At 41.0% G+C, this 15414-nt stretch overlaps 1 protein-coding gene across 1 annotated transcript; it reads left to right on the forward strand.

The window, feature by feature from the left end:
* The first annotated feature begins 826 nt into the window (after nt 1-826).
* Nucleotides 827-1162, forward strand: LOC138905954 (uncharacterized). Its single transcript, XM_070194468.1, has one exon. The coding sequence runs from the start codon at nt 827-829 to the stop codon at nt 1160-1162; it is 336 nt and encodes a 111-aa protein (XP_070050569.1).
* Nucleotides 1163-15414: the final 14252 nt, after the last annotated feature.

Consider the following 15414-nt stretch of genomic DNA (forward strand, 5'->3'; position numbering starts at 1 on the left):
GTGCACCTATTTCATTCATCACTCGATCAAACCAAGAATGAGGTAAATTTTAATAATTTAACATGTGATTGGAGAAATGAATTTGTGAATTATCTGCATTATGGAATATTACCTGAGGATAAAAAGCAATCACAACTGCTATGAATAAAAGCGGCTCGATATTGCTTAGTAGAAGGCTATTTGTATCAAAAGATGTTTGGAGGACCTTTATCTCAGTGCCTTGGACATTCACAAACTGAATACATGCAGAGGTACATGAAGTACATTGTGGAAATCACGCTGGTGAAATGTCACTAGTAAGACTCTAATAAGAGTAGGGTATTATTGGTCAAAGATGGAAAATGAGGTGGAAAACTTCGTAAAAAGGTGCGATAAATGCCAACGGTACGCAAATAATATATATTAACCGGTAGAATTGTTCATTCAATTGTCGCACCGTGGCCATTTATGAAGTGGTGAATGGATATCGTAGCTCCTCTACCGCAAGCACCAGGAAAACAACGGTTTAACTGATTATTTTTCTAAGTGGGTGGAGGTAGGTGCCTTCAAATAGGTAAGAGAAAAGGAAGTTATCAACTTCATTTATAAATATAATATGTAGACTTGGGGTTCCAAGGAAAATTGTATGTCATAATGGGCCACAATTCGTGGGAGCAAAGGTCACTGACTTTTTCAAATAATGGAAAATTAAATAGTTTACTTCAGCACCGTATCATCTCGTAGCTAATGGACAAGCAGAGTCAAAAAATAAAATTATTGTCAATAATATAAAGAAATATTTGGAAGACTCAAAAGGCAGGTGGCCTGAAGTGCTACCTGGGGTATAATGGGCTTACAAGATAATGACAACAATAAGCACGGTATAACTCTATTTTCACTTGCTTATGATACTGAGTCATTAATTCCAGTGAAAATAGGAGAATCAAGCCTGAGGTTTGAGCATAGAAATGAAGTATCCAATAAGGAAGAGCTTCGTACAAATTTGGATTTGACAGAAGAACGAAGAAAAGCAGCTTTAATACGGATGGCAACGCAAAAGCAAAGGATTGAGCTATATTACAATAGAAGGGTGAATCTTCGATATTTCAAGATTGGGGACTTTGTCCTTAAGGTGTTTCAGTCAACACAGGTGGTAAATGCAAGAAAATTAAGTCCGAATTGAGAAGAACCATATCGAGTTCGTGGCATTGCTGGAAAAGGAGTATATGACTTGGAGACCATGGACGGGAAAGTGTTACCATCCCATTGGAATGCGGTACACTTAAAGAAATACTACTTTTGAGCAAGTATTCACGGTCAGGTTCTCAAAGTTCGTTACTTATTTGTTTATTTAGAATTTACTAACCATTTGAGATGATAGGAAAAAAGCTACCCCAAACCAGATGATGACATTAGACCCAAAAGACACACAGAATACTTAATTATTCTCGGTCTAGGTTACAACAATTTTGATGGGAAGGGTTAAGTAGTTATAATTTAAAACATTACCCCCAAGTCCCGTGTGTATTTCCTTTTCAGCGAAAGGACCATAGAGGGAAGCTGATCCAGTGTTCAAGTTTTCATACTTCAAACCTCAAACACTGGGGGACTATGCATATGGAAGAAGTAAAGCTCTGAAGTATAGATCAATGGCCAAAGAAAAAACCTTAAAGGAAATTTTGAATTTTCAAGCTCAAAGATTGAATAGGTAGTGAAGGGTTGAAGAATTAACAGAAAATTGAAGATTCAGAGGAAAAATCCCAAGAGCTATTAGGTTAAGGTTACAAAAATAGTCACGGGGTAACTATACTCGTACCTGTAAGTTTGTTATAAAGAAAGCAGTTATGAAAATGATGTACATGAATATTTATTTTGAAAGTTTAAATAAAACTACAAATTACTTCATATTTCATATTCTTACACCAATATGAAGATGAGACGCCATTTTTATCAGTGTCGTTTACATAAAAGGGCCCAGTTTTATAATAAAGATTGTGTGTATTTAGTCGCGGCATATTAAAGCATTCATCCTATTTAGATAATTCAAGAAAAAAGCTCAGAAATTAAAGAGCAAAGGCATATATAAAATAAGCTGAAAGTTAACATTGATAAAAGTTAATAGTGATAAAGGTTTCTGAAAAACAAATCAAAACAAAAGCATCCCAAAATATCCATGTCACGACCCAAAATCTCAACCTATCGTGACGGTGCCTAACACATTACTAGGCAAGCCGGCAATCACATAACAACTACGCAATTGAATTAAAAACATGATTTAATAAGTTCAACACTGAAGTGTCTCATAAATAACTGATAAAAACAATTGCGACTCAACTACAACAATCCCAAAATCCTGGTGTCATCGAGTACATGAGCTACTAATGTCAACATAGTCTAAAACTCTAGGACAACTGTCTGAAAAAAAAATAGAACAATACTAAATAAAAATGAAAGGAAGGAGAGTCAAGGTCCGCGGGCGTCATAGCAGCTACCTCAAAGTCTCCGAACCGGTACTAGCACCACCCTAGCAATCACCGCGTCCAGATATACCTGGATCTGCACACGAAGTGCAGAGTTTAGTATGAGTAAAACCGACCCAATGTACTCAATAACTAACAGGACTAACCTTGGGCTGAAAACAGTGACGAGCTCAGAAAGATATAGTCCGAATCATAATAATAACATAGATATAACACGACAATGACAGTAATAACTAAGAGAAACTACCATATTCAGCTCGTTCACAGTACAAAAATTTAGGCATGCTTCCAAGTTTAACAGTTTAAGCCTAACACTCATAAAATATTCCAAGTACAGCTAGCATGAGGAATGTTACATCTCTATGCCTATATGTTAAATGTAATGTAGCACGGTGGTGATCCCAGGTACTCACACTCTTAGAGTACGTAATCTGTCTATCTTAAACTCCCACTTATACAACACAATCACTTAGCACTGTACGGGTGCCTGGGATCTATGCTCCTCACAAAAGCACGTGTATATAAATCACTGTGCATGCGCTCACTGCTGGTATGTCAGACTCCAGAGGAGCAGATCCTGCCCAAGCACGAATATAAAACTTGTAAGGCATGTCGCGGCATGCAGCCCGATCCACAATAATAAATAAGACAATAAAGCATGTTGCGGCGTGCAGCCTGATCCATAATAATAGTAACAGATATAAAGCCAATATGGCCTGGTGCGGCCTTCAGCCCGATCCACAATACCACTCATAGTCCGGCTCTCAAGCCCCAGCTCAGTCATTAATCCCTCTAGTCTCACGGGCTCACAAATCTCTTACCACCCAACCCAAACAATGATAACATGATGTAACAATAATGATAACAGAGACTAAGATATGTATCCAAATGAATAAACATGAGTGAGTACATAATTGTTGTTTAAGAAAATAACTCAACAGTAGAAATAATCTTAGTATGTCCCAATAGAATAAGCACATAGCCTAAGCATGATTTCTAACATGAATCACAACTCAATTATTCTAACACGTAGGAATTACACGGATAAAACAAGACTAAAAAACTACACAGTACCACAGAATCAACCGAGTCATAATTACCACGGTGCACGCCCACACGCCGTCACCAAGCATGTGTGTCACCTCAACACCAATCATATAATACGTATTTCGGGGATTCATACCCTCGGTACCAAGGTTAGAAGTATTACTTACCATAAAGTGCGCAACTCAATGCTCCAACAAACACTTGCCTCGCGAATCGGCCTCCGAACGACTCGAATCTAGTCATAAACAACTTAAAATAATCAATACAAACACTAGGAAGTGATCCCATATGATAAAGCTATGTTCTTAACCAAATTCTAAAAGTCAACCCAAAAAGTTAACCCCGGGCCCATGTCTCAGAACTCAACAAATTTCACAAAATCTGAACACCTATTCAATAACGATCCCAACCATACAAAAATCATCCAATTTCGACCCCAAATCGACCCTCAAATCCCCAAATCTTACTCTAAAATCCCTAGTCCAAAATCCCCTAGATTTCACCTCAAAAACACATAATGTAGGTGGGAAAATCTATGGCTATTCAATATTAATGGACAAAAGTCATCAAAAGATTCTTACCTCTTGATTTGTACTGAAATCCCTCACAATAATCACCCCTAGCCGAGCTCCCCAAGTCAAATTATGAAATAATACTCTAACCCATGATTTGGGGTTCTTAAATCTGCCCAGGTACGCCTCGTTCGCAAACGCGGAAAATGCTTCGCGTTCGTGAGGCACAAAAAATAATGCCTGGAAAATCCTCTTACGCGAACACAACATCCCAGTCACGAATGCGATGACCTCTGACCCAATGCCTACAAGAACGCGACCCTATTCTCATGAACGCGAAGTATAAAAGCCTAGTGCCCAAGCCGGCCTCATCCTTCTACGCGAACACTGAACCCCTCTCGCGATCGCGATGAATAGACCCACTAAACCTTCGCGAATGTGTGTCCTTCTTCATGAACACAAAGAACAAAATTCACCTGCCTCTAAACAACTCTACATGAACGCGATCTCTTCATTGCGAACGCGATCTCTTCATCGCGAACGCGATGAAGACTGCACCACACACTAGATCATCAGTTCTATAAGACCAAAACTCAATCCAAATCAATTTGAATCTCACCGGAGGCCCCCAGGACCCCACCCAAACATACCAACACATCCTAAAATATCATACGAACTTAGTCGAAGCCTTAAATCACATCAAACAACATAAAAGACATGAATCGCACCCCAATTCAAGCCTATTGAAACTAATGGATTTCCAACTTCTATAATTGATGCTAAAACCTATCAAACCAACTCCGATTCACCTCAAATTTTGTACACACATCATAAAAGACACAACGAACCTATTTCAACTTCCAAAACCAAAACCCGATCCCGGTATCAATAAAGTCAACACTCGGCCAAACATCTCAACTTTACAAACCTTCAATTTTTCAACTTTCGCCAATTCAAGCCAAAATGACCTACAGAATTTCCTTCAATTTTCCAACTTTCGCCAATTCAAGCCAAAATGACCTACAGATCTTCAATTCAATATCTGGACATACTCCTTAGTCTAAAATCACCATATGAATCTATTGGAACCATCAAAACTTTATTTCAGAGTTGTTTACTCATAATTTAGTATCCGGTCAACTCTTTCAACTTAAGCTTCCATCCTTGGGACTAAGTGTCCCAATTGATTTCGAAACATCACCGGAACCAAACCAACCACCCCGACAAGTCATATAACTACAAATGAACCTAGAATAAGCAATAAATGGGGGAACATGGCTACAATACTCAAAATGATCAGTCGGTTCGTTACATTCTCCCCCTCTTAAACAAACGTTCATCTACGAACGGGTCAAGAATCATACCTGGAGTCTCAAATGGGTGTGGATAGTTGGTCTGCATCTCCCGCTCGGTCTCCCAAGTATCCTCCTCGACTGGCTGACCTCTCCAATGAACTATCACTGAAGCTATGATCTTTGATATCAACTTTCAAACCTACCGATCCAAAATGGTCACCGGCTCCACATCATAATTCAAATCTCCATCTAACTGAACTGTGCGGAAGTCAAAAACATTATACGGATCACCGTAACATTTCCGGAGCATGAAAATATGAAACACTGGATGAACACTCAATAGACTAGGTGGAAACGCAAGCTTGTACGCCACTATGCCATGCGAAGCCGATCCTAAATCATCTTAACCTTTTCCAAGGCATCCAGAACCAAATTTGTGCCCAAGAACTTAGCCTCTCCCAGCTCAAACCATCCAACTGGAGATCGACACCGTCTCCCATATAAAGCCACATAAGGAGCATTTGAATACTCGATTGGTAGTTGTTGTTATAGGCAAACTCTGCAAGCGGTAGGAACTGATCCCAAGAACCTCCGAAATCCATAACACAAGCACGTAGCATATCCTCCAATATCTGAATGGTGCGCCCGGACTGTCCGTCCATATGAGGCTAGAATATTGTACTTAACTCAACCGGTGTGCCTAACTCTTGCTGCACTACTCTCCAAAACCACGATGTGAACTGCGTGCCCCGATCAGAAATAATGGACACCAGCACACCGTGAAGGCGAACAATCTCGCTTATATATATCTCAGCCAACCGCTCTGAAGAATAGGTAGTCACAACTAGAATTAAATGTGCAGATTTAGTTAACCGGTCAACAATCACCCAAATAGCATCAAATATCTTCAAGTCTGTGGGAGTCCAACAACGAAGTCCATGGTGATACGCTCCCATTTCCACTCAGGAATCTCAAGCCTCTAAAGCAAACCGCCCAGCCTCTGATGCTCTTACTTCACCTGCTAACAGTTTAAACACTGAGCCACATACCCCACTATATCATTCGTCATTATTCTCCACCAATAGTGCAGCCTCAAGTCCTGATACATCTTCGCGGCACCTAGATAAATGGAATACCATGAACTGTGGGCCTTCTCAAGAATCAACTCACGCAAACCCTCCACATTGGGCATAGAAATCCGATCCTACATCTGCAACACCCCATTATCTCCAATAGAAACCTCCTTGGCATCACCATGTTGTACCAAGTCCTTAAGGACAAGCAAATGGGGGTCGACATACTGACGCTCTCTAATGCGATAATATAAAGAAGACCGAGAAACCATGAAAGCTAGAACCCCACTAGGTTCCAAAATATCTAACCTCACGAAATGATTGGCCAAGTCCTAAACATATGATGCAAGCATTCTCTCACCAATAGGGATATATGCAAGGCCCATACTCACCGCCTTTCTACTCAAGGCATCGGCCACCACATTGGTCTTTCCAGGATGATATAAAATGGTAATATAATAGTCTTTCAACAGCTCAAACCATATCCGCTGTCTCAAATTTAGATTTTTTGCTTTAAAAGTGTTGTAGACTCTGATGATTTGTAAATACCTTACAACACACTGTAGAGATAATGCGTCAAAATCTTCAATGCATGAGCAATGGCTGCCAATTCTAAATCATGAACGGGGTAGTTCTTCTCATGGGGCTTCAACTGGCGCGAAGCATAAGAAATCACCCTACTCTCCTGCATCAAGACACACTTAATACCAATCCGAGAAGCATCAAAATACACCATATATGAACCTGATGCTGAAGGCAAAACTAGAACTGGAGTTGTTGTCAAGGCAGTCTTGAGCTTCTGAAATCTCTCCTCACACACATCAGACCACCTGAATGGGGCACCCTTCTGGGTCAATCTAGTCAAAGGTGCAGCAATGGACGAGAAACCCTCCACGAAACGGCGATAATATCCGGCCAAGGCAAGAAAACTCTAAATCTCAGTAGCTGAAGACGGTCTAGGCCAACTCTAAACTACCTCAATCTTCTTTGAATCTACCTCGATACCCTCACTGGAAACCACGTTCCCCAAGAATGCCACAGAACCAAGACAAAACTCACACTTGGAGAATTTAGCATAAAGTTTCTTCTCCCTCAACATCTGTAGTACAATCCTCAGATGTTGCGCATGCTCCTCCCGGCTAAGTGAGTACACCAGTATATCATCAATGAATACTATAACAAAATAATCAAGATATGAATGGAATAAACTATTCATCAGATGCATAAATGTTGTTAGAGAATTAGTCACCCCAATAGACATCACAAGAAACTCGTAGTGACCATAGCGGGTCCTGAGTACTGTCTTTAGGATATCAAAATATCGAATCTTCAACTGGTGACACTCTAGCTCCCTGAAGATGGTCAAATAAGTCATCGATGCGCGGCAGTGGGTACTTGTTCTTAATTGTAACTTTGTTCAACCGCCTATAATCAATGCACATCCGCATAGTACCATCATTCTTCTTCACAAACAGAACCCGTGCACCCCAAGGTGATACACTGGGCCTGATGAACCCCCTATCAACAAGCTCTTGAAGTTGCTCTTTCAATTCTTTCAACTCTGCTGATAGAAATGGGCGGAGTGCCCGGCACCAAGTCAATACCAAAATCAATGTCCCTGTCAGGTGGCATGCCCATCAGGTCTACAAGAAACACATTCGGAAAGTCTCGCACTATTAGAACAGAATCAATGGTAGGAGTATCAGCACCAACATCCCTCATAAAGGCCAAATATGCCAAACATCCCTTCCCAACCATCCGTTGGGCCTTCAAATATGAAAACCCTCTATTGGGAACATAGTCCAAAGAACCTCTCCTCTCAATCTTAGGCAATTCCGGCATCGCCAACGTCACAGTCTTAGCGTGACAATCCAGAATAGCATGACATGGTGACAACAAATCCATGACTAGAATCACGTCAACATCAACCATACTAAGTAGTAAGAGATCAACTCATGTCTCTAATCCTTCAATAATCACCACACACGATTGATATACATGGTCCACAACAATAGAATCACCCACCGGTGTAGATACATGAACAGGTGTAACTAAGGAATCACAGGGCATATCCAAATAACGAGCAAAATACGATGATACATATGAATAAGTGGAACCAGGGTCAAATAATATGGAAGCATCCTTGCGGCACACTAAAATAATACCTTTGATCACTGCGTTTAAAGATACGGCATATGGCCTGGCGGGAAAAGCACAACATCAAGCCTAACCACCACCTAATCAGCCTCCCCCACTAGGCCGACCTCGAGATGCCTAAGTCCAACCCCGAGCTGGCTGAGCGGGTGGTGAAGTAACTGGTGCGAAAGTCATAGCCTAACCCCTCTGCTAAACTGGACCTCCCATAAGACGGGGAAAATACCTCATCACGTGCCCAAAATCTCCACATTCAAAGCAACTTTGATCCGTCAATAGCGGCAGGGACTGAATCAGACCATGAGAACTAGAATAACCGCGAGAAGGATGTGGTATAGATGAACCCTAAACTGATGGAGCACGGGATGAACTCCGAGTTGGGAGGGCACTGAAGATGATTAACCCAGACGAGCACTTTATGAACCATGGCTAGCTGATGCACCACGATGAACCGGACGAGCCATCTGAGCGGGCCTTTAAGGACGACCCTTGTTGTGGTGGGATTGTCCTCCAGATGTGGTATTGCTAAACCACCCAAACCATGAGGACTCTTGGCCTCCCTGTCCTCACGCTTCTGATTACGAACCAACTCTAGGCATCTAGAAATATCAACCAACCTCATCAAACTATGCACCCATCGCAATCTCCCGAGTCATGATGAAACGCAGTCCATAGTTGAAGCCATCAATGAACCTTCTAATCCTCTCCATCTCAGTGGGAACTAACCATATCGCATGACGAGCCAACACTGAAAATCACATCTCATACTTGGGCACTAACATACCCTCCTAGAATAGCTACTCAAACTGCTTACGCAGCTCCTCTCTGTAAGTCCTTGGAACAAACTTCTCTAAGAAGAGAACTGACAACTAATGCCACATAGGGGTGCAGCGCAGACTGGCCTTCTCAACTCATAGACCTCCCCCATCAGCTGAAAGGTAGTGAATGAAACTCCACTGATCTCCAAAATACCTATCATGCGAAGGATCCTCTAGCACCTGCTTATAAAATCTTGAGCATCCTCTGATTCAGCCCCACTAAACTCTGGAGGCTTAAGCCTCCCAAACTGCTCTAGTATCTTCTGCTCCAAGTCACTCATAAGTGGGCCAACTTAGGCCCGAGCAGCTGCAACCGGTTGGGCTGGCAGTACCTTCAATGTCTGAAGTCCCTGAGCTACCTGATCTATAGTATAGGCGCCGGGAGTCTGAGCACCTCCCCCGGCCTGAGAAGTGGTTGGTGCGATCGGAATTGAAACAGCCTGAGCAAGGCTAATGCATACAGTCAATATCTGAGCCAAAGCCTCCTAAAGGCCTGGAATCACAATGGGCACAATTGGTGCCTGACCTGGCCTCACTAGCTCGACCACATCTGGAACCTGCTTCTAAGATGGAGCAACTAGTGGCTTCATAGGTGCTGCTCTAGTTATAGTACGAGCTGAACCTCGGCCTCTACCATGGCCCCGGCCTCTCACGGCCCTAACTAGTGGTACTGGTGGTCGTCCGCCTGATCCAGTAGCACGTGTCCTCACCATCTATGAGAGAATAAAATAATAGAAGTTTAGTTTTCGGAATCAGCAAATCTGCATAACAAGAATACAAGAAAGTGAAGTTTTCTAATGGTTCGGTGGACTCTCGAAGATAAGTACAGACATCTTCGCACCGATCCGACTCTACTAAACCTGGTCATGACTCATGAGTTCGAAGGAACCTAGTGCTCCGATACCAACTTGTCAAGACCCAAAATCTCAACCTGTCTTAATGGCGCCAAACACATTACTAGGCAAGCCAACAATCACATAACAACTACGCATTTGAATTAAAAATATGATTTAATAAGTTCAATTGTGAAAAGTCTCATAAATAACTAATAACAAACCTATGACTCAACTACACCAATCCCAAAATCTTGGTGTCAGTGAGTACATGAGCTACTAATGTCAACATAGTCTAAAACTCTAGTACAATTGTTGGAAAAAAATAGAACAATACTAAATAAAAATGAAAGGAAGGGGAGTCAAGGTCTGCGGGCATCATAGCAGCTACCTCGAAGTCTCCGAACCGGTACTCGCACCATCCTAGCAATCACTGCGTCCAGATGTACCAATATCTTCACACAAAGTATAGAGTGTAGTAAGAGTACAATCGACCCAATGTACTCAATAAGTAACAGGACTAACCTTGGGTTGAAAGGAGCGACGAGCTTAGAAAGATACAGTACGAATCAAAATAATAACAACACAGATATAACAGGATAATGACCGTAATAACTTAGAGAAACTCCCATATTCATTTCGTTCACAGTACAGAAATTTAGGTATGTTTTCAAGTTCAACAGTTTAAGCCCAACACTAATAAAATGTGCAAAGTACAGCTAGCATGAGGAATGTTACACCTCTGTGCTTATATGTCAAATATGCATATCAAATGTAATATATCACGGTGGTGATCCTAGGTACTCACACTCTTAGAGTAATGAATCTGTCTATCTCAAACTCCCACTCATCACACAAAATCACTCAGCACTGTATGGGTGCCTGCCATCTATGTCCCACACCAAAGCACGTGTATATAGATCAGTATGCATGTGCTCACTGCTGATATATTAGACTCCGGAGGGGCGGATCCTGCCCAAGCACGAATATAAAGCCTATAAGGCATGCTGCCGCGTGTAACCCGATCCACAATAATAAATAAGCCAATAAGGTCTGCTGCGGCGTGCAACCTAATCCATAATAATAGTAATAAATATAAAGCCAATATGGAATGCTGCAGCGTGCAGCCCGATCCAAAATACCACTCACAGTCCGGCTCTCAAGCCCAAATCATTCATCAATCTCTCTAGTCTCACAGACTCACAAATAACTTACCACCCATCCCAAGCAATGATAACATGATGTAACAGTAATGATAACAGAGACTCAGATATGATACACAAATGAATAAACATGACTGAGTACATAATTGCAGTTCAAGCAAATAACCCAATAGTAGAAATAAGCTCAGTAGGTCCCTACAGAATAATTAGATACCTTAAGCATGATTTCTAACATGAATCACAGCTCAATTACTCTAACACGTAGGAACTACATGGATAAAACAAAACCAGATAACTAAATAGTACCATAGAATCAACCGAGTCATAATTACCATGATGCACGCACACACGCCCGTCACCTAGCATGTGTGTCACCTCAACACCAACCATATAACACGTATTTCAGGGATTCATACCCTCAGTACCAAGTTTAGAAGTATTACTTACCTCAAAGTGTGCTACTCAATGCTCCAACAAATGCTTGCCTCTCGAATCGGCCTCCTAACAACTCGAATGTAGTCACAAACAACTTAATATAATCAATACAAACTATAGGAATCGATCTCATATGATAAAGTTAAGTTCTTTAACCAAATTCAAAAGTCAACCAAAAAGGTCAACCCGGGGCCCACACCTCGAAACCCAACAAAATTCACAAAATCCTAACACCCATTCAATAATGAGCCCAACCGTACTAAAACCATCTAATTCTGACCACAAATCGAGCCTCAAATCCCCAAATCTTACTCGCCAATCCCTAGTCCAAAATCCCCAAATTTTCACCTAAAAAACACATTAACCTAGTTGGAAAAATCAATGGGTATTCTTCAATATTAACGGACAAAACTGATCAAAAGTTGCTTACCTCTTGATTTGTAGTGAAATCCCTCACAAATATCGCCCCTAGCCAATCTCCCCAAGTCAAAGTATGAAATAATACTCTAACCCACAATTTGGGGTTTTTAAATATGCCCATATACATGATCCACGCCGAATCCACACTCAACAATGAGTGGAAACGGTCGTTGGAAGAATAGTACCCAATAATGAGTCGGGGTCAATTTCCTAAGGGAGTTAAATGTGGATGTTAGAGTGTACACTTGATGAATGTAGAATAAAAAGCTCAAATACGCTTCCAAACAGGATGGTTTTGTAATTTACTTCAACAATCTATACTTTTTAAGCAAATTAAACTACTAGGAAGACTGCCTAGTAGCTATTTTTATTAATAATAACAAAAAAGAAGAACCACAAAGGAAGAGTACAAGTAAGGGGGAAAAGACACAGTAGTGTTGCCTCTAAGTATTGGTTATATAATCATCTATATGCACCTCCATTGCCTTATGATGGCATCCTCTGTTGTGGTTGTCGGCAAAGTGTCACGAGGGCAAATGATTATCTAATAGCCGTTTGGATATTTCCCAAAGGCAAAGGACATATAGCAAGAACTTACTGAGCTAGACCGTACCTTACAATTCCTATTGTGGCATGTGACTAGAGAAAAGAAACTAAAGAATGATTAATTATTTTTGTTGTTTTTCAAATGGGTGAAAGGCCTAGGGATGTAACCTTCACCTAGGTGTTAGCCTAATGGCTTAATTACGTTAACACTTGTTTTAGTGATCAGGGTGTATTATAGCTCTCAACTCTAATTTACCCACTCAATACCTCTCGGTCATAGAGTGATTTTGCCCAATTTGGCTTTCTCAAGCCCGAATGGATATCAAGTCAAATAGTTGATATGAACTCAAGTCGGATTTTCCTTATCTCTAGTTCAAACCCTTTAATTAGGCTAGTCAAAACCTTAACTATCCCAATTTCTTGTTAGCCGAGTTTTTCCTAGACTATGTCCCTCTTTCTCAAGTAAAGACCAAGTCAAAAAAGGCATGAATCAATGTTTGCAACCATTAATTCTAGAAACAAAGCATGAAGAAGGTGAAATAACAAATACCCAATCATAAACAAACATTAGATTAATTATCCATAAGGTTTACACACTAGGGTTGAGTCACAACCCTAGAAAATATCTAGCTACTCATAATAGAAATGGAAGAAAATAAAGAAGAAACAATAATTAGAGCCATAATACAAAATTAAAATGATAAACTAATGTGTTGTTAACCCAAATTGGTCACAAATTACCAAAAGTGGTAAACTACAACGGCTACAGCTCAAAAAACTACCAAACTTAACCTAAAAAGTGATTCCTGCCTATTTATAATGGCCCAAATTTTGCTGACAAAAAAGCCCTTTAGGAGGATCAGCGGCCGCACAATTCCATGTGCGGTTTTCTCACTTGGATCTGCATGTTGAAGACTTCGGTGGCCGCACAATTTGGTATGTGGCCGCACTTTAGCTTCTGCGGCCGCACTCTTCCTTCTGCGCTTGCACTCTTGGCAAGGCTTCATACTTGGTCATTTTGCAAACTCTCTGAACTTATTGAATTCTTGCCAGTGCGACCATGTTTTGCGGCCGCACAAATTGTGTGCGGTCCGCACTTTGCTTCAATCATCATTTGAGCATCAATCACCAGATCTGCGGCCGCAAAGAGAATTCTACGGTCCGCGCCTTCTTCTTCTGTTGCAAAATTACTTCTGCGAACCGCATTTTTGGCCTGATGCACTCCTTCTTGCCTTATGAGCCGGAATACTCATTTTTGAGTTAGATTATTAAAGTCCAATTCTCCAGCATTCCTACAATTTGCACGATTTCATTAGTTTTGGGAACATAAATCAACACTTTCACACTAAAACTAAAGCAAGAAAGTAATAATAAATGGATAAAATCAACACTTATCAGTATGCCTCCATCGCAAACGCGGAAAATGCCTCGCATTTGCGAAGCACAAAAATTACCTGCTGGAAAATCCTATTACGCAAACACAACAATCCAGTCGCGAATGCGATGACCTTTGACCCAATGCCTACGCATTGCGAACGCGGAGGCTAAATGCCTAGTGCAAAAGCCGGCCTCATCCTTTTATGCGAACGCGGAACCCCTCTCGCGATCGAGGTGAACAGATCCACTAAACCTTCGCGAACGTGAAGAACAAAAGTATCCTACCCTGGAACAACTCTACGCGAATACGATCTTTTCATCACGGACGCGATGAAGACTGCATCGGACACCAGATCAGCAGTTCTATATGGCCAAAACTCAATCCGAATCAATCTGAATCTCACCCCAGGCCACCGGGACCCCATCCAAACATACCAACACATCCTAAAAGATAATACGAACTTAGTCGAAGTCTCAAATAACATCAAAAACACAAATCTCACCTCAATTCAAGCCTATTGAAACTAATGGATTTCCAACTTCTACACTCGATGCCAAAACCTATCAAACCAATTTTGATTGACCTCAAATTTTACACACAAGTCAAAAGTATTATAACGGACCTATTCTAACTTATGAAACCAAAAACCAAGCCCGGTATCAATAAAGTGAACTCTCGGTCAAACTTCTCAACTTTCTAAACCTTCAACTTTCGCCAATTCAAGCCAAAATGACCTACAGACCTCCAAATCAATAATCGGGCATACTCCTAAGTCCGAAATCATCATACGAAGCTATCAGAACCATCAAAGCTCTATTCTGGAGTTTTGTTTACTCATAAGTCAATATCCGGTCAACTATTTCAACTTACGCTTCCAACCTTGGGACTAAGTGTCCCAATTCATTCTGAAACATCTCCGGAACCAAACCAACCACCCCGGTAAGTGAAATAACCACAAATGAACATAGCATAAGAAATATATGGGGGAATGGGGCTACAATACTCAAAACGACCCGACAGGTCATTACAATCCAAGAAATATCAAAAATCAGTGTTAAAAGAGAAAACTAGGAAACAACTTAAAAAAGAGCGGAAGGATCTACTTGGGGACTAGAAGATGAAGGCTGGGGATGAGCAGGATCAGCCTCTAAACTATCTTTGCTAAAATCTCCCTTGGAACTTTCATCCTTGGGAGTACAAAAATTTTGACGTTGTTGAGTAGTTTAAATCGCATCCTTAGCCTTGGCAATCTCAGCTTCGAGATCAAAGTCTTCTTGTCTA

This window comes from Nicotiana tomentosiformis, chromosome 2, assembly GCF_000390325.3.
Source record: "Nicotiana tomentosiformis chromosome 2, ASM39032v3, whole genome shotgun sequence".
Taxonomy (NCBI): Eukaryota; Viridiplantae; Streptophyta; class Magnoliopsida; order Solanales; family Solanaceae; genus Nicotiana; species Nicotiana tomentosiformis.

Coding starts and splice junctions, on each gene's coding strand:
- LOC138905954 (XM_070194468.1), top strand. CDS start 827: ATGGGCTTACAAGATAATGACAACAATAAGCACGGTATAACTCTATTT.